General features: G+C 42.8%; 1 protein-coding gene across 3 annotated transcripts; it reads right to left on the reverse strand.

Moving 5' to 3' along the window:
• Window positions 1-25,972, reverse strand: LOC146059751 (tapasin-related protein-like). 3 transcript variants are annotated; one of them, XM_083172245.1, is made up of 10 exons: window positions 25,731-25,972; window positions 22,840-23,011; window positions 20,973-21,155; window positions 14,732-14,983; window positions 11,887-12,228; window positions 7,548-7,874; window positions 6,815-6,928; window positions 5,770-5,786; window positions 4,522-4,556; window positions 1-1,991 (listed from the first exon to the last, which is right to left on the reverse strand). In XM_083172245.1, exons 2-9 carry the CDS (start codon window positions 22,892-22,894, stop codon window positions 4,542-4,544), a joined length of 1,305 nt encoding a protein of 434 aa, XP_083028371.1. In that variant the 5' UTR covers window positions 22,895-23,011; window positions 25,731-25,972; the 3' UTR covers window positions 1-1,991; window positions 4,522-4,541. The 3 variants fall into 3 exon arrangements, with proteins under 3 accessions (XP_083028371.1, XP_083028370.1, XP_083028372.1); XM_083172244.1 differs by having other exon boundaries at window positions 4,517-4,556; XM_083172246.1 differs by lacking the exon at window positions 22,840-23,011 and having other exon boundaries at window positions 4,517-4,556; window positions 25,731-25,764.
• Between the last annotated feature and the right edge of the window lie 3 nt (window positions 25,973-25,975).

The following is a 25,975-nucleotide window of genomic DNA, read 5'->3' on the forward strand; positions in this document are numbered from 1 at the left end:
AAACATTGTTTTTGACATTTTATTAAATTGCACAAAGTTACAAATATATAATTGAATCCACTAACAAATGCTGGGCATTTATTTATCGTGTCTTTGGACAGTAGTTGTACATATTATTACATCGTGGAATCATTTACTTGTGAGTTTATTTTTTGGGTATGTTTTTAAAAACCTCTTTGAAAAATAGTTATTTTCTTTGGTTTCTCTTATCTAAGCTGTTATATATATATATATATATATATATATATATATATATATATATACATACAGTATATAAATAAAACATCCATCCAAAGGGCATGCAAACAGCAACTACTACAGCCGCATTTCTAAGGGATCTGACTAGAAGGAGCACTGATCACTCGGTGTCTATGGGTGATGTGCGGCCCCGTACTATCGCCTGACTAGCTTTTGACTGCATTGCCCGTGTTCTCCCTATTGAGAACACAGGCAGTGACAGATCACTCAGAATCTGGTGCATTGCTGGTGCAGCACTTTGTGCTGAGCGATACTAGATTGCTCAGCACATAGCACTCACCGCCCAGTGTGTACGGAGCCTAACCTTCCCTAAATGTATTCCTCTCCATTAGTGCCTAACCCTACTCGTCAAACCCTTACACTCTCTTCTAAGTGCCTAACCCTACCCCTCCCTCCCTCCCATTGCCTAACCCCAACCATAAGTCCCCGCCCTAGTGGCTACAAAACCTAACCCCCTCCCCAGTCTCACGTTAGCGCTTACCACATACGTAACATTTCGCATCCCAGCAGTTGGGATCACGGTGCTGGCATCTGCTCTACTGGTGGTAGCCTGGACACTGAATGCATCACGTTGCAGGCACCAGTGCTTGCTCGGCAGTTTAACCACTAGATTTAAAGCAGCAATAAATTAAAAGGCAGAAACATGTTGGTTTTGCCTTTTTAAGGTATTGCCGCTTTTAGTCTTGCCTTTTTAAGGTATTGCCACTTTTAGTCTTGCCTTTTTAAGGTATTGCCACTTTTAGTCTTGCCTTTTTAAAGGTATTGCCGCTTTTAGTCTAGCAGCTAAATCGCCGATATCACTCCAGGCTGTTACATTTGGCCAGAATTTAGTTACATGATGCTTGTCTTCATTATTTGCTAATTATAGGGTAAAACAATCAAAAAATTTAAAAAAATTGTCATCAAACAATGTTTATCCATTTACAAGATTGTTAATTATCACAGGTGACAAAGTATTTACAGCATAAGCAGCAAAGTCTTCAGGGACAAAAAAAAATAAAATAATAATTAGAAATAGACCAAACACCTCTGTGTACTGGACTGGGCAGCGGACATTGCACATCTGTAAACTATGCAGATATAGACAATTGTTTACAATATCTTATTCACTATTTCAGACAGGAATCCAATTATTTAGCCAAAGGTTACGGAGAACTGTCCCTCCGCCATAACAACGGTTTCTCTCGTCAAAACATGATAGTCATACTTTTTATTTATCAACCGGGTTATATAGCTTAAAGGAAACTCATCATGGGAAAACGTTGTGTTAAAGGAATAAAATCAAATGGAAACCTGTTGATTTTAATTTAATTTATGGTACACACAACTATTTAAAAACATAGTGCACTTGTAGTAATGTGCTGTAACTAATAGCAACCAATTCAATTCTAGGTACTTTTTAGTTACTAGCACTTTGGAGTGTGACATCAGATTGGTTGCTCCATATTATAGTACATCTGTACACAATACACGGTGTTATTATATGGGCACCATAACTATTTTGCCTATGTACTGTATTTGTGTTGTATTGTGTGTAAGACAAATGACAGATTCCCCGTCCCCAACTCTCAAAAATGTTTCTTCTGCATAGGGATATTATCTGAAATGGCATTTCAGCACCTTGTGAGTCAGGTTATATATGTTCCAATTCATTCTATTGTCAACGGCCATTGTAAATATCCAGACTGGTTGTCCTTGGCCATTTTATAGTTCATGTTCTCCAACACACCTGTCTGTAAAAGAGATATTGATGTGTGTCAGTTCCATAGGATTCTGTTTAATGGTTCATTTATTTCAAGCTTATTGTTAGATATGTTTTGTTTTATTTGCAGGTAAAAATCGAAGAGTGATATCCAATTAGTTGTGGTAAATTACTGAAGCTAATGGATCCCCCCCCCCCCAGGGGCTATCCAATTAGCCCTGCTAGCCAACACTTATGGGGTAGCACAATCCCTGATAACCAGCCCTTGGAGACCCGTTTTTTTGCCACGATAATAGATTGGTCGGGGAACTTATCCCAAATCCCACGGGTTATCGCAACAAAATGGGTCCTTTTTCGACCGAAAAAAAAGGACTATAATTGGATAATGAGCATTGGTTGAAAATTGTGATAATAAACTGTTTTTATTTTGGTAATAAAAGGAGCTCTACTAATTGGATACCCCCATAAAAGAGGATTGTACATAAAGAGCATGCAGATAAATATATATAATTTCTACCTAAATGTAGCACTAGACAAATGCAAACAAATAAGCAGAATTGATTTCTAATTTTAGAGTATAAATAATTTTGTGGATTAATGAAAGAGGAAACTACATCTATCTGTATTCTTTTTAGATAGATGTACATTGTTGTAAGTCACCAGTGACCTCTGTCTGTAAATAGTGTACATTTAATTTATTGCTCTGGTCAAGTAATACATAGAATTAAATCTAAAGTTCACAAATGTATATTTTGTTGCTTAAATGTGTCTTTGCAAAATTCACAATAAATGAACTATTTTATGTCCACAAAGGTATGGATTTGTCTCTTTGGGTGTACTGGATTTACTGCAGAATTGCCTACTTTTGAAAAAGCATTTCAGGTAGATTGTGAAGGGGGACGTGTACTGCTACATCTGAGAGGGGTGTCAGAAAATGACTTACATCCAAATGTAAATGAGCCCCAAAGTAGTTAGTAGGATCTACTGTACTTGCTGAAGAAAAGACACTGACACGTGTCAGGGCCTGTTCATGTATTGTGTTTTACGTGTGGTTCCATATAAGTGGCCAAGGGAAACCTGATTTAGAATGCATGTGGCCATAGGGATCATTGTGCTTTATAACAATGCAAGGAAATGCCACTGATGATTCCATATAAATGTACATGATGCCGTATCTTTTTTTTACCCCCCAAAATGGCATAACATGGGTTAGGTGAAATGAGGAGATGGCTAGAGTGTTCTGGGAGACAGGGAGATTGTTACTATTTCGGGGAGTCTAGGCAACTATGATTTACTGTAGGATGGAAGATTTACAGTACAGGTTGAGTATCCCTTATCCGAAATGCTTGGGACCACGAGCATTTCGGATAAGGGATTATTGCAGATTTCTGTTTTTTTTTTCATACTTACTTGGTCCCTCGCAGGGCACCGATGGTCCCCCGAAGTCTGCGGCGGCCTTCAGTTTCCTCTCCAGCGGCATCCCTGGTCCCAAAAATGCATTGTGCAGGTGTGCCAGTGACATCACCGGCGCTCCAGTGAAATTCATCCTTGGGACCGGGGATGTCGCTGAAGAGGAGTCCAATGGCCGCTGTGGACAAGGTAAGTATAACAAAAAAAAAAAAGAGGTGCAGGGGGGAAAAAAAACAACAACAAAAAACCAACCTAAATATTCTGAAAACCTACGTTTTTTTAAATATTTTGGATATGAGAAATCTGGATAAGTAATACCCAACCTTTAGTAAAATTGAAATGTATGCAGAGCTGCAAAAACATCTAGGCTAATATTTAAAGAGAAATAAAAGTAATTTTATGCATGAGAAATGAATATGTACACGTACACACACACACACACACACACACACACACACACACACACACACACACCAAGGAGGACCCTTATACACAGTGGTGTATTCAATGCGGGGCTTGATGGCCAGGATGGCTTTTCCTTGCTAAAAAAAGCCATCCTTGCCATGCAAACCCCCCTCGTCGCCGATCGCGCCCCCCCCCCCCCCCCCCCCACATTGAATACTGCCCACAGATTGCCACCAAACTCCGCTCTTACAGTACATGCATATGGGTGAAACTGAGTAAAAGAAGTAGTAATGTGTACCTATTTGGTGAGCAACCTGCAGTATTCCCATGAAACAGGCGTGGGGTATATTCAATGTTGGGCGAGCGGCTGGCGGCGAGCAATACAACGAGCAGCACTGATAGCCGGCCATCAGTATTCAATGCTCCCCCCTCACTCGCCGATTCCACCTCTCCTGCTCCCTGAGGTGGAGACATCAAGTGCAGACGTCAAAAAAGTGAATCTCGGCGCTATATGCAGCATTTGCAGAAAAACTCACGGTTCCGGGGAATCCTCGACTACGGTGAGCAACCAGCAAAGGGGTTGGACGGTGAGGATGGTTTTTCCTCGCTAAATAAAGCCATCCTCGCCGTACAATTTCCCCTCGCCGCCGATCGCCCCCACATTGAATACCGCCCAGTGACTTAATTATCATAAAGGGCTGCAAGCCTGAATTGCTGCACGAACAATACCAAGCCACTTACCGTACCTGTATTATCTTCTATTAGCTTAGTATGGCTTTCTCTAAATAAAAACATAAAGAAAATGGTTTTCAACATAACTGAGACGTCATCACGGCTTTATTTATCATTATCCCTTTTGCTAATAAAATGATGTCTTCATTTAAATACAATATAAATCTCTAGGTATATCTATATACAGTATGTTAGAATTTCTAATTATTTACAAAAAGGAGAATTGTTTAGGGCAGGCATGTCCAACCTGCGGCCCTCCAGCTGTTGTGAAACTACACATCCCAGCATGCCTTGCCATAGTTTTAGCTTTCCCTAATAGCAAACCTGTGGCAAGGCATGATGGGACGTGTAGTTTCACAACAGCTGGAGGGCCATAGTTTGGACGTGCCTGGTTTAGGGGATTCCCTAGTTATAAACAAAGATTTTGGGAGATCCAATAATTTGCACTATCCAAACTCAGATAAGACTTGTCCAGATCTGCCAAGCCACACCCACATTGTCATGACGACATGACCCCGTTCTTATGGGCTAAACTACTTTGGGGATAATCATAGCATTGCTTCAAAAATCAGGACAATTTGATATTAACTATTGTATCTTATTTGATACCATAAGGTAGCGGTTTCCAACCTGCGTGCCACAGGTTGGAGGTTTATTACTAAATCAAATTATTTTATAGTCAATGTGATAGGCTAAACCAGTGGTAGCCAACCCTAGCCCTCGAGAGCTACCAACAGTTCACATTTTCCAGACAACCTAGCAGCTGCTCTCATTAATCACTGACACATTTTAAAAGATTCACATATGGAGCTAATTAGCTCACTTGTGATTCTGTGAGGAGACCTGCAAAATATGCACTGTTGGTAGCTCTCGAGGACTTGGGTTGGCTACCCCAGGGCTAAACCATTGCTGGTGGCTGGCAATCACAAAATACATGGACAATCTACAGTACTGTTCAGTACAATCTAGCACCTTACACCTGTCACAACCCGTGCAGTTCTTCTTTCCTGACTGGGTTGTCGATCTCTGCTCTGGTGCTTCAAACACACTCTGGTCTGTATTTCAGTGCTGAGATATAGACCAGAGTGTTCTAGAAGCACCAGAGCAGAGAATGACACCGCTTCAGGAGAAAGGACCTACATGGACTGTGACAGGTGCAAGGTGCTGATACTGTAATGTAGGTTTACTGCACACAGGGTTCCAGTAAAAGTAAGCACATGTATCGTAAATAATATGTATCTACTGTAAATAAATGAACTCACCTTTCTGTGGTTTCTTGCTGTTTAGGGGAAAAACAAAACAAAAAAAAACAGCCAAATTAAATTTAGAAATGTATTTTTACTATATATTTAAAATGCTGAAATAGGATACCTAAACTTAGTTATGTTGCAGAAGACATGGGGTGCATACCTGTAAACAGATAATTAACTATTTGCACATGAGAGTTTTCCCATCTAACAGATACAACCAAGGTTTTAATTAGTACCCCCCCTTAGTTGCCTATTTGGATCTTTCTCCTAAAATAATGAATGTTCCACCCTCACTTATATCTTAAATCGGACATGATAGTTAAGACGATTGGTTCTATGTAAGTGTTTCCTATGTAATTTATTCACTGCTATTCCCCCCCCCCCCCCCCCCCCCAGCCGGTGTGATCGCATCGCATGCAATGAGATTGAGGCACCCCCCCCCCACAGTATCCACGCCACCCCGAAGCGTGGCGAGCGCAGAGAAACACGTCCTCCTGACCTTTTCATACCCCCACTATTCACGTCGGCGTGGAGTTGATTTTATATAGTGTGGCGAGCGCAGCAAGCCACCGAGCCCGAAGCGTGGCGAGCGGACGCGGAATACATGTAACGTAATCCACTGCGCTCGCCACACTACTGTATATAAAATAAACTCTGCGCCGACGTGGATAGTGGGGGTATGAAAAGGTCGGGAGGACGCGTTCCGCCGACGCTCGCCACACTTCGGGGTGGACTTGGATACTGGTGGGGTGCCTAAATCTCATTGCATCTCATACAACTGTATTGTAAAATAAATGGCATCGCACCCTATACAATCGCATGCAATCTGGTCAGCTGTTTATGTTTTGGGGATCAGGTAATGTTCTGTATTAGGTATACACCAAAAGCTATAATTGAGGATTCATATAAATATAAAAACATAACACCAAATTATTCCCAAATTCTGTTATGTTTATTAAAATAATGCAGGATCTATCTGCGTTAAAAATGCATGAAGTGTTAATCAAAATCTAGACCTTTCGCCTTTTAGGAAGCTCATGTAGATGAATGACATTACCTGTGCAATATATATTCACCAGGTATAGCAGTATACCTGCTAGGATAATGAAAATGATCAGGATCAGGGCATACCCAGGACAATCCGTTACATCCACGTTCCAATCTTTGGATTCTGCCAGGAAACAACAGCAATGTTATAAGTGATTTGTAAGATCTGCAAACTTGTGCCTAGAGAAGAATTGTGCCTAGAGAAGAATAGGGTGGGGCCTAAAGGCCCCCATATACTATGCGATTTTGGGTAAAATTGGCCCAAATTGCATGTGTATGGCATCCGATGCGATGCACGGTCCTGTGCGCACTGTATCGGAGTCAGATGACTAAAAGAAGTCATGTGTGTAGTTGTCAGCTCCACCATGGGCTGCTCACTTCCTACCCGGTACCGGAAGTGACGTCATGCGTTCCATGCGCATGGCAGCTTTTGACACAAATCGACCCGATTTAAACTGGAACCCTGGCCCCTGGATCGTTATGTTCCTGTTCCCTATTGTGGCTCCTGTTTCCGGTTATTGACAGCCTTGAGAAAGGTGCCTGTTGGACCGAAACATCGGCAGCAGCAGCAGCAATTTTGAATAAATCACTTAAATTTGAACCTTCTCTAAAAAAGGGGGGAGTGCTATCTCTTTCCCCATTTGGAGATACCAATGGAACCTTCTACTCCATACAGCTTGAATTAAATGTTTGTACTGTATTCTGTTTTGAACAAATACCATTAATATGTCAGTAGTACATACCAAGAACGGTAACTCTCACTCTCTTCTTCAGTGGTTGCTTCAGACTTTCATGTTCCACACGACAGGTGAATATTGCACCATTGTCTTTGACAGAGGCTCTATACAGGAAGAAACCAGACAGGCTGTAGGTACCGTCACGGTAGTTCTTGTGGGTGCTGTAGATGACATTCGACATTAAGCTTGGCAAAAGTCTACTATACTGATCCTCTCGCAGCCATTCAATGCTGACATCCAATGGGTAGTAATTGGAGGCATCACAGACAAACTTCTGTTCTTGCCCTTCATTTAGTGACACTGAATCCACATTTACAGTGACCTTGGGACTTTCTGTAGAGACAGATAGTATTCAGTTCCACTGTTATACATGTAATCCATATATTAGTGCTATGATCCCTTCTAGCCAATCTGATTTGCCAATAAAACTGCCGATTGTGAGCCTTCACTAATTGGCGATTATCAATGGCATGTTAAAAAATCCCCAACTTGTTGGACCCAATTATTTCTTGGTCTGGGATTAACAAATCGAGGATTTCCAACATGTTCCAACAGCTGCAAACGTCTGGTTTTTAAAGAAATATCTACATAGGTGTACAGAGGACCATTTCCAGCAACCATTACTCCAGTGTTCTAATGGTACATTGCGTTTGCTAATCGCGTTAGAAGACTAATGGATTATTAGAAAACCCTTGTGCATAGCACAGCTGAAAATGGGTTTGCTGGTTAGAGAAGCTATACAATCGGCCTTCCTTTGAAGTAATTGAGTATCTGAAGCATCACATTTGTGGGTTTGATTACACTGTCAAAATGGCCAAAAAAAGAGAACTTTCATGCAAAACCCGACAGTCTATTCCATGTGACAAATGGTCAAGAAACTGAACATTTCCTACAATGGTGTGTACTACTCCCTTCAGAGAACAGCACAAACACTCTCTAACCAGAGTAAAAAAAGAGAAGTAGGAAAATGAACTTACTACCAGGACTACTCTATTATTTTCAAACCGTCCGCGTTCTCCCTAGTAACTTTAAACTTTTACAACAAAATATGATGGACTTTATTTGGTCCCATAAAAAAGCCTAGAGTGAGCCGTTTGGTAATCCAGAGACGCCCCTCTGATGGTGGTCTCGGGGTCCCCAATTTTAAATCATAATATTTGGCGGCGGGATTAGCCCAGTGCATCCTTTGGAATAGAACTAACTCTGAGAGGGTTTGGGTGGGGATCGAGTCTCAAAATCACACTCCACTCCATTTCTTCACTTTTATGGCTGCCTAGATCTGTCCGCCCCAAAAATTCAAGAACCCACCTGGTAATTTCTCATTCTCTAAATAGCTGGGATGCTGCGAACAGACAATTTAAGCTTGCTCCCTCCCCTAGCACGCTGATTCCTTTATATGATAATCCAAATTGTCGCCCGGGTTGCTCCCCAGGTTCATTTAGTAACTCTTCCTCTCCAGTCCCCCTCCTCCCCCTTCTCTTCATCTTTCCTGTTTCTCCCCTTTCTGCTCTTTCCTCTCCCTCCTTTACTTTACCACTAATTTTCTTTCTTTCTTTTTCATCATGGTTTAAAAAAAAAGAAGAGAAGTGGGAGGCCCTGGTGCAAAACTGAGCAATAAGACTCTTAGAGACATTAGAGTCTCTAGTTTTAGAAATAGATGTCTCACAGGTCCTCAACTGTCAGCTTCATTAAATGGTACCCACAAAACACCAGTGACAATGGCATATATTCAATGCCGTGGGCGAGCGGTGACTGCGAGCAGGACTTTTTGCTCGCAGTCACCGCTCACCCTGTCAGTATTCAACTGACCCCCCTCATACGCAAATTCCCACTCGCTCCGTTTTTTGAGCGAGGGAGAATTGGCGTATGTGCCTCCAAAAGCTGCGAGAATTGAGGCTAATTACAGCGAGTTTGCTGCACTAGCCGCGGCTCTCGCAGTTTAGGGGAATCCTCGCAGTTCTGGGACGGCGAGGATTCCCCCGGAACGTTGCATAGTGCGAGCGGCCGGCGCGGGGGTTAAACTTCGAGGATCACTGGTTTTCTGCGATTCTCGCAGTTTAACCCCCTCGCCGGCCGCTCGCACCGGCATTGAATACATGACAATATCTACAGTTAAGAGAGTGCCTACTAGGCAGTCCATAACATTTTTTTCCAATCTTCATCTGTCCAATGTCTGTGTTCTTTTGCCCACATTATTCATTTCCTTTTATTGGCCAGTCTCAGATATGGCTTTTTCTTTGCCACTCTGCCTAGAAGGCCACCAATAGGAGTCGCCTCTTCACAGTAGATGTTAACACTGGTGTTTTGTGGGTACCATTTAATGAAGCTGCAAGTTGAGGACCTGTGAGGCATCTATTTCTAAAACTAGAGACTCTAATGTACTTGTCTTCTTGCTCAATGTCTCTTTCTAGTCTAGTTAGAGCCTGTTTGTGCTGCTCTACGAAAGGAGTAGTACACATTGTCATAGGAAATGTTCAGTTTCTTGGCAATTTTTTTGTATGGAATAGCCTTCATTTCTAAGAACAAGAATAGACTGTCAAGTTTCACATGATAATGTATAGAGTGTATTTCTGATTGATTTAATGTTAATTTCATTGAAAAAAAACTGTATACAGAATATACCTACAAAACCTGCCAAGCCTACTCTTCTTTAGAGTGCAAAGTAACACTAGTTTGAGGTAAACATCTTTAAAAGAGTTGATATTTACCAGCCCACCAGCAGCCCTTCTTGGCCCGCCGCTCCCCGAAGCGCACCGAGAATGGGACGCACGTGTGATGCTTGCAAATCCCTGTCTCGGCAAGCGGCACATTGAGACAGGTTGCTCTGGCACACTGGTTGGCTGAATAAGCACGGCTTCATCTGTATTTACCTACTGCTGCCATGAGGGAAGTTCTGTTTTTTTGTAATTTTAGAAGTGTTCCTTTGTACACACATGTGGGTAAAGTTTTTAATATTTATCATATAGATTCACTTTTAGCTCATGAACTGTATAGGAAACAATCATAACTTTATTTAGGTATCAATAAGCAGTTTTGAGTGCTTAGGTCTACAAATCTCCGTTGAAGACAGGACACGTTGCATTGGGCACCTCTACATCAAGCAAGCCATCACTCCATAGTTGGGGCACTTCATTCTGATATTCACAGAGAGTTGGAGGCAAGGGCGTAACTAGATGTTCGTAGGCCCCATAGCAAAGTTTTTAAGGGCCCCCTATTTAGCAACTGATGGTCTTAAATGTGTGTAAAACATGGCTTAAACGGTAAAAATGGGCCCCCCTTCAGCCCCATAGCAGCTGCACCCCTTGCACCTATGGTAGTTACGCCTTCGGATTGAGGTTAGACTCAGGCAATATTGTGGACATTAGCCCTAAATTCAGCTTATGACAATGCACTAGGTGACATTTCTGCAGGTTATCACAAATATGAATTCCTGCCAGTGCTTTATTTCTGGTGATGGTTCTCAATGGTTTAGTACATACTTTAACACTGGAAACCACAGTACTGTAGTTCCATAAACAGAAAGAGAATCAGTGAAATCATTTCAGAAATAAATAAAACTAGGATCTTAATTATTTTCCATGGAAACTACCATGGATCACACTATATCATCACAGGGTGTTTTCCCTGAATAAGGTATACATAGGTGTTATCAATCTAATCTAAAAATATGGGTATAAATTATCTATACGGTAACACAATATTTGGTATTAAAAAATGATGTTGTAGCCTCATGTACCTTAAATCAATATTAGCTGCTTTTGATAGGCTCGCTGATTAAAGCGGCTCCAATGGGCCTTGTATGTGGGTGAATGGCTAATTTGAAATAAAGTAAGCAGGTCAGCTCACAAAGGGCCAGATTCTCTAAGCTTCAAAAGTGATAAAATAGAGAGTGATAAACAGCCAGCCAATCAGCTCCTGTCTGACATTTTTCAAACACAGTCTGTGACACGGCAGGTAGGAGCTGATTGGCTGACTGTTTATCACTATCCATTTTATCACTTTTGAAGTTTTGAGAATCTGGCCCTAACTGCTTAGTTTAAGGTGAATATTGTGCCTATAGCCATATTCTACTGTAAATACCTTAAAACAATATTAGTGGTACTATTGCAGAGTACTATCCGATAACCAAAATTCTATGGACCAAACGCCAAGGATGGACTAATGGAAAAGTGAAATGGAGTATCGACAATGCAGGTCTTGGCACCTGCCAAGATAGAGATGGAAGATAATGGAGGAGGGGGCACCAGGAGTTAATGCTCATGCTACTATAAATATTACAGTGTTTCAACTTGTTACATTACAAAGAACAAAAAAAAAAAAAACCTGATCACAACAGTGTAAATACCTCTGATTTTAAGACGAATTTGTTGGTCCGCAAAGAGAGAGGCCACAGATATAGTGCAGGTGAACAGTCCTTCATTCTCTATAGCTAAGTTGCTCACAAGAAGAGATGCATTTCCGTTTTGTAGTTCGTCCCGCTGTACCAGAACCTGCTTACTGTTGTATTGTAGCGTTTTTGTGGATGTATTGTAAGAAAGTAATTTTACATCTCTTCTTCCTTTACCCTGGTAACTCCAAGTGACAGACACATCCGCCCGATGATCCACAGTGAATGCGCAGTCCAGCAACACATTCTGCTTCAACCTTCCATATACTTTAGGGGTTTGGGTACTAACCATAAATGTAGCTGTAGAGAAAATTCAGGTTATGTAAGATGTTTGTGTATTGTACAGAATCTCAATATTTTCTATGATGAACTATTTATCTATTTAGAGGAACACCAAATAACATGTTTGTCTATGCAAAAAAGACCATCACAAATGACCCCCCCCCCCCCCCCCCAAAGTAACTCCTATAAGGATAAGGAGTGTCCTTGGGTCCTCCCACCCACCTTTATGTTGTATTTTAAAAAGGACATGCACAATTTAACAAACCAGGCACTTCAGCAACAGTGCCTACCACCATCTAGGCTCCTAGATGGGTAACGCCCCTAACTCTACTTAAAGATGTAGCAGGCACACACACACACACACACACACACACATTGCAGGATTGCCACGAACAGGTTCAAGTAGTCACACCCGGCAGGACTTTATGCAATCTCAATTGACATTCACATGACTATACTTGGGCACACTTTTTGCAATTCATTTGCCATGATGCAAGGATGAACTCTGCTAGATCTGTACATTGGCTTCATAAATGGTACAAACATCTATACACAGCACACCTCACACACAGTGAGGTGCTAAAAGTACACATTTGTTTCTGTATTTTATTCTAAGAGTGCATGGCCACGCCTCCCATAATTAAGACACCCCCCTGAAAAGTACCCAGGCTCTCTACTGCCCTGCCCATTGAATATCCATTTCTCTATGCTAAATACATGGAACTGGGGAAAAGGTTTGGTATCCAATAGACAATGGTCATAAACAGCACAGATTCCAAGGCGCTAGAGAATAGAATGATAGAATAGGCTCATTAAGATGAAAGAACACTAGTGACCCATGCAAGGGTGTAAGTTCATACCAGGCACCTGGAGGTGAAATACTTGGCGTCTGTCAGTACATACGCCGTAGCACAGGTGAGGTGTAAACAAGGAAGCAATGTTATCACAATGCATGCATTATTTTTCAGTGATTGCCAAGATGGGCTCCCTCTACCTGCAACCCACCAATGGCACGTCTGAGCTAATAAACATCATTATTGCTGCAAAATGTGTCGATAAGGAATTTTTTATTATTCTTTTTTGGGGGGTGGGGGGGGGGGGGGGGGGCTACGATAATAAAATAGATCTTGCTATGTAGCAGGCCAAGCAGGGTTGAAATGATTGAGGCAGAAGACAGGCGCATAGATCACTCTTTGCTCACATTAGCTACCTCAGCCAGTGAGAGGGATTGATCTTTTTTAGAACATTCAAACATGTGTACCCAGCATACAGTAAGTGCAATCACAAAAATGTACAGATATAAATGCAATGACCAATGTACAGGGGAAAATAATATGAATACATATACTGTAGGGGTTACATGCACCTCTCCAGGCTGTGCAGCTTGTTCATGTTGGAGGCCAGGCTAGTGGCTGGAGGCAAGACCCTGCAGGAAAATGGCGCTGGGCCATATATATAATTGCTACATTAAGATTAGTTACCTCCTGAATCTTAGGTTTTAAAAAGTTTTTCTCTCTCTTTTATGCAGATTTTTTTTTTTAAAGTATACAATTGTCATATTATAACTTATTATCTGATGTGCACTATGATTTGCTACACTTGTTGAATAAATGCCTATATTTGTTTAATTATCTCTTACCCACTTCATTGTATTTATACATACACATATATATTGTACATATATTTGAGCTTGTTTTCACATTTTCTTGTTAATGTGTGACAGCATCGGTTACTGAAACCCTATAAACATTTGTATACGCACGCACGCACGCACGCACGCACGCAAATACATACACTCACACAAATACGCACATTGGTCAAAGTGGCAATTTGCAGTCTTTCCACCTCCACCTCTTCATCCTCTGTCCCCCCTGCATCTCTCACTCCCTTTCACCTCTACATCCCCCTCACCCCTGCGCCTCTCTATCTACCGGTCAATGCTGAACCTCTCCATCCCTCTGTCTCCCCTGCACCTCTTTGTCCCCTTGTCACTGCTGCACCTCTCCGTTCCGCTGTCTCCCCTGCACCTCTTCGTGCCCCTGTCACTGCTGCACTTTTCTGTCACCCTCTCTCCCCTGCACCTCTCCATCCCCATCACCACTGCACCTCTCGGTCTCCCTGTCACTCATGCACCTCCCCTGCACCTCTTTGTCTCCGTCACCCATGCACCTCTCCATCCATTCATCACCTCTGCACCTCTCACTCCTACAAAACATAAAAAAATACTCCCCAAAACTTTTGTAATTTGCAGGAGGGCGACAGGCATCAGACAGCAGTGGTTTGGGCGGCAGGCATGCAGAGGGCAGCATGTGGACGATGGGGCTGACAGACGAGGGAGGTAAAGTAGTATACCCCTTCTGTCCTCTCCACCACGCTAGCAGCTGGGTCCCATCTCCTTTCCTGCAGCCTGTGCATCAGCCACTCCAGGCGCAGGTTGCAGCTCCAAATGTTGCAGAAGTCAGCCATCACAGCAGTTGTGAGTAGCAACATAATCTATACTATATAACATCACAGGCCTCACCTAGCACAGGGCATATATCATGTTCTTTCTCTACTGTCGATGGGGTCTCAGAAAGTCTGGTGAAAAATGTTGTGATGTGAAACTTATCAGCTCTGTGCTCTATTCTTCCGATGTACCAAGAGTCCAGAGTGTTGCCCGTGGATGGTACCCCGGGCCACAGGATCTGTGTGTAGTCTGTGAAATAGGATTTGATCTCACAGTGTAGATCTTCTGAATCCTCCAATAAAAAGGGCATCAAATTCACTGGTGAATCTGCAAAAAAAACCATTAGATATTGAAAAGATAACAATGATTTCCAGCAATCCAACACAGGAAATAGTACAGAAGCTCATACTCCTAAACCTTACCATAAAAGAAAAGGCAAAGCCGTCTCTTCCTATGGGCTTAATGGGCAGTTGCCCAAGGGCACCAGGATTCTAAGCTACAGTATTGCCCCGCATCGGAAAGGACTGCCGCAGCCACCAATAGCACCCTCTACTTACAGGTGGCATGTGACACCAGGATGAGGAGTAAGATTGTTGACTTAGCACTGTCACTATACAGGTCACCATCTATTGCCGTTAGTAACCAGGTGGCGAGCGAGAATAGAGAAGATTTGCAATGCAGATAACTTTGCTCCATGTGTCTAGCTCACCACTGTGTACTACGTGTGTCTGGCCTCCTGTACAGCTCTGTCAGTATCTACCAGAATCATCCCCATCCTGCTAAGCAGGAAGAGCCGGAGAAGAGGATGTTGACTCCAGACTGGATGCACCTTGGAGATGCTCCTGTGACACTGAGATTGGTGGTGAGTACAGCGGGTGCTCTGCAGGAAGCTAAGCCACTAGTAAAGTGGCATTTTGTAGCTTGCCAGTACCATGAAATTGGCCCAATAAAACTTTAGTCGAGGCCCTGTAGCATACACTATCTGGGAAATCCAGGCCCTTGGGGTCTTTTTGTGTTTTTCTAAGCATTTATTATTTGGGAACCTGTTGGAACCTCTAATGGCCATAGGGCCCTACACAACTACCTAACTTGCCTAGTGGAAAATCAAGTACATGCAGCGAACCCATTCAATAATAGACGATTTCAACTCCACTGACAGTGGAAGAAATTTACTAAGGAGAAATTGCTATGAATACACCTATTTGTAGCCATTTCTGGTCGTATACGGCAATAAACTCGTATTTTTCAAATTTACTTGGGCCGATATACGGCCATCCGTTTTCTTTTGACAAGCGTATTCGTATTCCTATTCAGGAATATGAATGTATACGCCATGGAAAGAATACAAATTGGAATCACCATTCAGTAGAATGGCGATTCCTAATTTACTAACCAACCATATGTAATATACGGATAGTAATTGACCCGGAAATACTCCTGATTTTCCAGCCGTATTTGGGTGAAGTCTGCACGGATCAGTTAGAACTGTGCAGGCTTCAGTGTATAAAAAAAAAAAAAAAAAAAAAGATAAAATAAATAATTAAAAAACCCGACGTGCGGTTTCCTCGCCCGGCAATTACCAGCCCCGGGCTCAAAGAGTCTTGGTTTTAGATTTTCATACAGTAGGTTAAACCAAATAAGGGTATATATGGCCACCAAATACGAATTTGAAAAAATACGTCCACCTACGCCATTGGGAAATACGAATCCCGTAAATACAGCAGACTATTTATGAGTCGTATTTTCCCAAGAATATGGCCGATGCAGGTCGTATGTATTCATATCCGGCTTCGGCCATATTCGTTAGTAAATTTCCCCCATTATGTGGCTCAGTGGGGGCTATAAACTCACAAAACTTTTGTTTACCGATTTATTAATAAAATAAAAAGAAACTTACATATCAACATCGATTTATTTATTCTGGAAACAGAGTATACCACCTAAAATTTTTATCCCGCATGATTGGGCCCATTAATAAAAAACAAAAACAAAATACATGTATATATTATACTTATAAAAGTAACATGAAGTAAAAGTAATTAAATTGATGCATGGTGTTATTCCGCCATCTGCTGGAGTTCAGTAGTACTCACTTTACTAACCTATTGCACAATAATACCAGCTTTTACATATTGCTGAGTTTTTAAATGTATGTATTTCTGTTAATGTTGTCAGTTACTATGGTGATGGTACACAGACACTTGAGCCGGCTGGCCTGGCGTGATGACGTCAGACCGGAACACCCGTAAAGAAGGACCCCGGTTCCTGCGTCATTGGTGCACTGGGTGATAAAGGTAGGTGTGTAAGCATTTATTTCTTGAGCCTGATGAAAATGCCATATTAAAGCGGCATTGAAACTTTGCTACAACTTCATTGATATCCTGACTGTTTATTGCTGAGAGTGCCACCCTCCCCCCATCGTTCTATATATACACACACACATATATATATATATATATATACACATACATATACATACACACACACACATATTAGTAAGCCTGCTATGAAGCAAAAGCTAGTCTACTACGTTCTGTTTTTGTGCATGTGTGAGAAAGAGATGTCGTTTCACTCTCTGCCCAGCAGATGGCAGTGTTTCGGAGACTCATGGACAGTAAACATATATTACATACACGGAGTGGCTAAATTATTATGACCACCCCCTCAATACAATGTTGGACCACCTCTTGCCCTTAATACTGCATGGATTCTTCTTGGCATGGACTCTATGAGATGTTGGTAGGTGGTATGAGGAATTTGAGACCATATCCGATGAACTGCACTTTCCAATTCCTTTAAGATTTGATGGTACTGGATCCAGCTGCCTGATGGCCTGTTCGATCTCATGCCACAAATTCTCCATTGGATTGAGATCTGGTGATTGTGCAGGCCAACTAAGCAAGGTAAAGTCTCTGCCATGCTCTTCGAACCACCTGTGGACAATGCCAGCTTTATGACAGGGAGCATTGTCCTGCTGGAAGTATCCATCCCCGGCAGGGTACACCATTAACATGTAGAAAAAGCCAGGTACTGTGGGTATCTGGAGAAGGGCGTCTGTATGTAGCCGCTTTGCCAAGCTGCAACCCTAAAAAAAAAGGGGGAGTCACCCCCTTTACACGTAAACAAAAAAAGAAACAAGTGGTGGTTGCGCTAAATTAACAAACCAGGTATTGCAACAGTTTAAAGAAATGATAAAATATCAAGATTTATTAGAACACTTTTAGGTACTTATGTACTATCTGGGCTCCCATGTTAAATACACCCCATTTTTTCATACCCCTACTATCCAAATACGCATGGAGTTGATTTTATATAGTGTGGCGAGCGCAGCGAGCCACCGTGCCCGAAGCGTGGCGAGCGCAGCGAGCCCCGCGAGGGGAGGCGGTCTCATAAGAAAAACGGGAGCCCAGATATTACATAAGTACCCACTTTTATACTAAAAGCAAAAATTTAAAAAGCGGCTGTGTTAGCCTTAGGATAAAAAATAAAATAAAAGGGGATATCTGCTATGAATGTAGATATTCTTGTTATTACAGTCACCTCAATTCCTTATGTGTCCTTTTTGTTTTTTGGGTCCAAAAAGGTGCGATTGGATGTTGTATGAAATGTATTATCCACCTCAGCACTTCCTCCAATTCGTATTGGGAGATTACTTTTTTCCTCCACAGCAATGGAATATCTGAAGTCTGGGGGTTCACTCAGTTTCCCAAGGCCAATTAGAGAGGTGGCATTCCTTCACACAAGTTGGTATGGTCTGTTAGAAAAGTTCTGTATCCTTGGAATTAGATTTGGGTGAGTTATTTTGTTTCTGTGCAGGGTAAATACTGCTGCTTTATTTTTACACTGCAATATACAGTAGATCTCACTTTGAAGTAAAACCCCACCCAAATTTAATTCTCTCTGCACGAGTTACATCTGCCCCCCTGCAGTGCACATGGTTTTGTCCACCTAAGAAGGATTTTTTCAGAAAGAGTGAACTAGAATAAGGCCCTATGTTACTATGTACAGTAAGTAGAGTTCTGTATTCCATGCTCCGGAAGCCGGCATGAAAGTCTCACACACCAGAGTACTGGTTTCACCCTGGGAAATTGCACCAGCGTTATGCAACAATAAACACACATTGAAATGCCTGTGACATGCTTGCTTCTTGCCAACCACCCTCCTGTAACTTCCCTGGAATCCTCTTTAAGCAGTTATTACAGTGACCGATGACCGTTAGAGTTGAGAACGGAGACATTCCTTCCCTACTGCACAAAGACATTAACATACTATGGGGCAGATGTATCATAGCAGCGCTTATCGCGCCGCTATGATACTTCCTGCTTCGCCTCAATAGCGAGGCGAAGCAGGAAGGGACATCGACAAGATGTATTAACATCTTGTCTGCCGAAGCGGGGGAGCGTTAACTCCCCCCTTCAGCGATGTCCCTTTCTGGAGATAGCGCATCAGTTAATACTGATGCGCTATCTCCTGTCCCCCGGCCGGCCGCACTGGGCATGCGCGGGATCTCGCTGTTCACGCGAGATCCCAAGCGCAGCCCAGACCTAACAGCAGGGACAGCGCTGTCCCTGCTGTTTAGATAGGGCTTCGCCAGCCTGATGCTGGCGAAGCCAGGGGTAGATTTACGAAGTGGCGTTGATGTGTAAATGCGCTATCCCCATGCGTTATAGCAGGGGATAGCGCATCGCCTAATCTATCACACCCGCCGAGCGTTTACTCTAACGCCAGCGGTGTGGGGCAGGAGGCATAGCGCAGGGGCGATATCTTGCACTGCGCCCCTGCCTCCTGCCAGATTTATGAACGGTCAGCATCGCTGACCGTTCCGCCGCCTGCAGCTGTCGACTTCTCCAGCTGCAGACGGCGATGCCTATACCTAACAGCAGGGACAGCGCTGTCCCTGCTGCTGGGGCTGAGCTGCGCTGGGATCTCGCGAGACTAGCGAGATCCCGCGCATGCGCAGTGAGCCGGCCGGGGGGGAAGGAGACGGCGCATCAGTATTAACTGATGCGCTGTCTCCAGGAGGGACATCGCCGGAGGGGGGGAGTTAGCGCTCCCCCACTCCGGCGGCAAGATCTTAATAGATCTTGTCGGTGTCCCCTCCTGCTTCGCCTCGCTAATGAGGCGAAGCAGGAACTGTTATAGCGACGCTATAGGCGCCGCTATAATAAATCTACCCCCCAAACCCGGCTTTGTGCGGAACGGTCAGCGATGCTGACCGTTCATACATTCGGCCTGCTATCATTTTGATAGCAGCGCCAATATGGACAGGGGCGCTATGCGCCCCTGTCCATTACCGCATCCCGGCACGATCATACATGGGGGAGAAGCGGTATCAGTGCACATAACGTGCGCTGATACCCCTTCTCCCCCATAACGACGGATCATACATCTGCCCCTATATACCTCTCAACTGTCCCTATTTTAGTGCAACTGTCCCCCTATTCAGACACTGACCCCACTATCCCACTAATAGTGCAGGGAGGTGAATTACAGGGCTGCCCAGCTGTTCAGGGAATTGTGGGTCTGCAAGGAGGAGGTGGGGCATTAGTTTTCTCTGATGAGTTTGTGTCAGCATGGTACACTTTGTGCTTCATGTGTTTTGTATTAGATCGCATCACATCTAGTTCAAATTGCATGTGACACACTTAGACAGCGTGTGAACTATATGCGATGCAATCTAGTATAACAAGTACTGCATGCACATACTTTTTTGACTTGTGATATGCGGTGCGCCGGAATGTGCAGCGCATCGCAAGCCAAAAGAAACACGGCTGTATTTTTTTTACGAATTGTACTGGTTTACATCTCACATACAAATTATTAGTATATTTCAATAATACTGTACATGGAGTAAATGGGAAATACAAGTCGTATTCTTGTGATGGAGTATATCTTCGTTTACCAACAGCAATACGAATACGACTGGTATTGTCTGCTGTTAAAAGGAAACATACTAACATACAGTACTTTCCTATCCATTAGCAAATTTCAAAAATACGAATACGAGGCCCTATTAAAATATGACTGCATATGAATACACCAAATCCAACCGTAAATTTCCCCCATATACTTTAATATGGATTTGGTCCATCTGTTGCAGCTATAACAGCTTCCACTCTTCTTGGAAGGCTTTCCACAAGCGGTATATGCGCCTTTACTCTAAATATTTGACCGAAGAACCCTACCCATCGTTGCTAGTCCATAGGCACATAGTAATATTTTATACACTGTTATTGTCCCCTGCAAGCATTTTCATACAAGTTTCCATTACATTTTACAATTATAATAGACCTAAAAAAGAAACTTGTGGTCTCACCTTTAAAAATAAACTTAACACCATCAAAATCAAAAGGCTCAACATCAAGATCTTGGCTACTTCTTAGCACAAGTAAAGCTCTGTTTGGGGGAAGATTAGCGTCCACCAGCCACCGATCACCAGGAGACTTTTCATACAAACATGGAAGTTTTAATACTGCCCCCTCTGCAATGGACCAGTTTCCTGCAAAAGAACAATTACTTATTTTAAAATACTTACATATTTTAAAGAAAATTAAAATCATATTTTTTTTTATCTACTGGTATTTTATTCTTACAATCTTTATTCACAGACCAACAAGTTGTAGGTGGAATTTAAGACAGTCACTGTTAAGCCTACTGCTTCACACATTTTCAAGTATCCAGAAAGTACGAAAAAGCATAAAGCTGTGTACTGTACTAGCAGGATAGATCATCAATTTCTGGGAGTACAGTGTGTATTTGTACACACAATTCAGACCTAATCTGCTGACAACTCCCCGGGGAGCTGCAGGTGAGGGAGCCAGGAGCTGAGCAGAGCGGGGTGGGCTGCAAGCACGAACCAGGCAGGGGGCGCAAAGAGACAGTTTACTCACTGGGCAGCGAGGAGATCACACTGCCTGGTAGCATAGGGGAAGCCGGGCAGCAGCGGGCGCACATAGAAAAAAAACACACACAGAAATGAATGGACAGCCAGTGATTGGCTGAGAGCTCTTTGACTGAGAGAGCTCTCAGCCAATCACGGACTGTCCATTCATTTCTATGTGCTCCCGCTGTTGTCCGGCTTCCCCCACGCTACAGGGTCTCTGGTACCCTTCGCTGCGTTCACCGCCTGGACCACTGCCTCCCCTGCCCGGCTCCCTGCTGGCGGCGATCACCGCCCAGGTCAGTGCATCCGCGGCCTCTCCTGCCCGGCTCCTTGCATCAGCCCGCCCCGGTCAGCTCCCTGCTTCCCATACACCGCGTCCACTGCCCGCCTCCAGGCTGCACATAAGATTTACCAAATCTTATGTGCAGCCCGTCCGACCTCGACCCTATGCGCACGGGACCGCGCATCGGATGGGATGTCTGCACATACAATTTGGGCCGATTTCACTGCCCAATCCATCCGAATCGGGTGAAAATCGGGCCCAAATCACACAGTGTATGGAGGCCTTAAGGAGAGAGGCGTTGGGTGGGGCAAGTAAGGAGGTCAGCAAGAGACCGATCCGCGATCATTAAACCTATCTCTGTGTAAATGCAAAGGAGAATGATATCAGCTGGCTTAGGCCACGTATGAACAGCACTTCTAGTAGCATATAAATGTCAGAGGTGTCAACCATGCTCGAAGCGCTGCAAGCGCATTACACTGATTACAAAAAAAAAAATGTGAAAAACTCATGTAGACCTTTTCTATGTCACCCGTTTGCTTGTTACAGACGGTGGGCCAAATGTCATAGGGTTTGAGAAATAGAAAGTGAGAGATTTTGGGAGAGTTGTCCCATCTTTTTAAAGCAAAAATCATGTACACTGAAAAACCAGGTAGATTCTGCCATGTAATTGATTGTGGCTTTAAAAAAAATAAAAAAAGTGTAAACTCTCCCAAAATCTCTCACTTTCTGAATCTCACGCCATATTACATTTGGCCCTGGATTTGAAAAAGGAGCTGATTGGTTGATCCTTTATCTCTCCCAGTATCTTGCGCAGTACATATACCCCAAATGTTCCGTAGGTCTTCACAGCAGTTATGAGAAGGTCATTGTGCAATGTACAGGTGCTTAACGTAGAGCAAGTTAGTAGACGCTACAGAATTAAATGTAGACAAATACAGTAAATTCAGCAAACAAGTCCACCTCCATTCATGTGTGCAAACGGATAGGCAGAACAGAGATTTAGAAGCAGCCACTTACCAGATATTAGTAGTACACATAGTATTATGGGTACAGGGAGACTGCACGAGTCCATTGTGGTATAGTAAACACTGCTTCTGTCTTCCTAGCATTGGGCTGCTTTTACTTTCGTTTTTAGAACATGTTAAGCAGAGATGGGAGTTTCCCAGGCTGTAGGAGATTAACTCATTCACTGCTGATTTAAAGGGAAGTGGCTAATTAGCTCAACAGGGAAAAGGTAGATCGTCTGTAGGTCTACCCCAAACGGTCAACATGTGTTGACACAGGCAAAAGGTCAACTCAACATGAAAACAGTTGACGTATAAAATGGTTAACATGAGTTCACGTTTTTGGGATGTAAATCTTTATCTTGCAGCACACGGACCCCAATTAGTGTACCTCTTTAGTTGCCATGCTCCCGGCATGGCTTCTCCCTCCCTAGCACTGCCCTTCACACACTTTACAGTTACGATTCATAGTCCATGTGGATGGTAAAATATAAAAAAAAATTCCAAAATTAAGAAAGTGTAAAACTTATGTCAACTATATGTTGTGCTGACCATTATGTTGATCTAAAATCCAGTTTTACAGCATAGAGCTGTACAGTATATCCTGCAGTATACTCATAAAATGGCGCAGCCTTACAGTACACATTTAGAAATAAAAACAGCTTCATGTACAGGGTGATAAGGATACAAATACATACTTGTCTACTCTCCCAGAAGCTGCGGGAGGCTCAAGAATTTTGGGGAAGTCTCCCCCCAGCCCTAAAAGGGTAGGGGATGCTCTTGGATCCTGCTACAATCTACCTGCTTCTTTGTGAATGGGCAGGATGAAAATAGGACCAGAAAGCCTGACCCACAGCTCGGAAAGGGCGATAAATGACTTTGTTTAGCCTGTCCCCTATCCACGGACCCACGTATTGTGGACATTTGCATCTCCACTCCAGGCTCCTCCCGCAGAGTAGGCAAGTATGTACTAATGGCATGACCAATATATAAAATACATTCCTATAGCAGTGGTTCTCAATCTCGGTCCTCAAGTACCCCAAACAGTGCATGTTTTCCATGTCTCCACACAGAATCACAAGGGAAACAATTAGTTCCACCTGTGGACCTTTTAAAATAGGTCAGTGAGAAATGAGTGCACCTGCTGGGAAACATGGACTGTTGGGGGTACTTGAGGACCGAGGTTGAGAACCACTTTCCTCTAGTATTGACCTCTTTCCTTTAAGCTTTACATACATTAAAAAGTACTGTCCAATAAAGTATAGGTACTTACGTATTATCCGATTTTTTCATTGCATGCCACTACTTAAGATTTTATACAGTGTGGCGAGCGCAGCGAGCCAAGCCGGAAGCGTGGCGAGCGCACGTGGATTACTTTACATGTATTCTGCGTCCCCTCGCCACGCTTCGGGCTCGGTGGCTCGCCACACTATATAAAATCAACTCCATGCGCAGTTGGATAGTGGGGGTATGAAATCACCCATGGGTGACTATACAATTAAAAATCAGGTCTTCACAATGAAAAAAAAAAAATCGCATTGCATGAATTGTATACCACTATATTGCATGCGATGCGATGAAAAAAATCAGGCGCCCAGATATTACATAAGTACCAAAGTATATATTATGGACAAACAGTAATTGGTTCAACAGTAGTCAAGGAAATGACTAAAACTGCAATAGATATGTGGGCTGACATTTAGGGGGAAATTTACTAAAGGAAATTTGTAAAAAAATAGGTGTATTTCTATCCAGAAATACACTTATTTTTGGCATTAACTATCCCAAAAATACGGCAATTCATATTCGTATTGATGTGCTATCAATACGAATTGCCGTATATTTTTGGGATAGTAAATGCCAAAAATAAGTGTATTTCTGGATACAAATACACCTATTTTTTTTATAAATTTCCTTTAGTAAATTTCCCCCTTAATGGGATGCAAATGTGTTTTTTTGCGATTTTTAGTAATAAAAACTTCAGAATTTGAACGTTTTTCGGAAATCACCAACTTAACGGGATGCAAATTGCACTAAAAATCGCATTTTTTGCCGCAAATTCGCATATTCTGAACTGCCGATTCATCCAAGTCCTTGGCATGCCTACTTGGATTGAAGAGGATGTGATCTACGCTGGAGGACCCCCATGAGTATGGTTTCCTTCCACAGCTTTGCTTCCCAGGCTGGGTAAATGCTTTGGCTGGGGGTACTTGTATAAAAAGTTTCCCACCGGCTGTGGCATTACCCTGCTGGCTGGATGGGCAGGTGCTCATTCTTGAAATACGGGGGACCCCTACTTGTTTTGTCTGCCATATTTCGGGAACCAGGACAGGGCCTTGAGCCTGGTGCTGGTTTTAAAAAATCCAGGGGACCCCTAGTCGGTTTGCCCCATGATTTTTTTAAACCAGGACCGGCTCTTTGAGCCGGGGGCTGTTTATGCTCAGGAGAGGAGACCCCACCCCATTTTACAATATCTCTAAAAATCGCACGTCCTCAATTTTGTACATTTTCATGACAAAAATGTGCACATTTTTTTAAACTAAAAATTGCACCAGATCGAATTTTTTTGCCACAAATTCGAATCTCATTAAATAGTCGAATTCTTTCAAAAAATGCGATAAGGTGTTTTGGGAACCTTACTAAAAACTGCATCCCATTAAATCTCACTCGAGGCTTTTATTTTAAATGGTCCTCAATGCATATTGTTCTGGAGTTACATATACATTTATAACATAACAGTGAGTACCTGCAAGTTTATAAAATGTCAACATATAGGGATTATGACTCGCAATTGACTTTACACAAAGATTTGTCATATTCTGTAATTATCCAGCACACACTTTGGTACTTATTATATTCAACTTACTTGCATCCTCATACAACTGAAGTACAATGCACAATTACCTGGGCATTGGTGCTTTCACTGCACCCCGTTGCCATGTATGACTTGTATGCTCACCTGGGTAAGAAAGGCAAAAGGCAGAAGAGATACAAATGACAACATCCTAGGACACAGCAGCTACAGTACTGCACAATGTTAATAAAGAAAGTAGTAGGAAAGTCTGGAAAACACTATCCGTGGCAGTGTCTCCATATGTGGCACCAAAGGGCGCATAAAGGAAAGTGTACAAGGACACTGGCATAACAAA

This window comes from Crinia signifera, chromosome 2 (genome assembly GCF_055691185.1).
Source record: "Crinia signifera chromosome 2, ASM5569118v1, whole genome shotgun sequence".
NCBI classification, from domain to species: domain Eukaryota; kingdom Metazoa; phylum Chordata; class Amphibia; order Anura; family Myobatrachidae; genus Crinia; species Crinia signifera.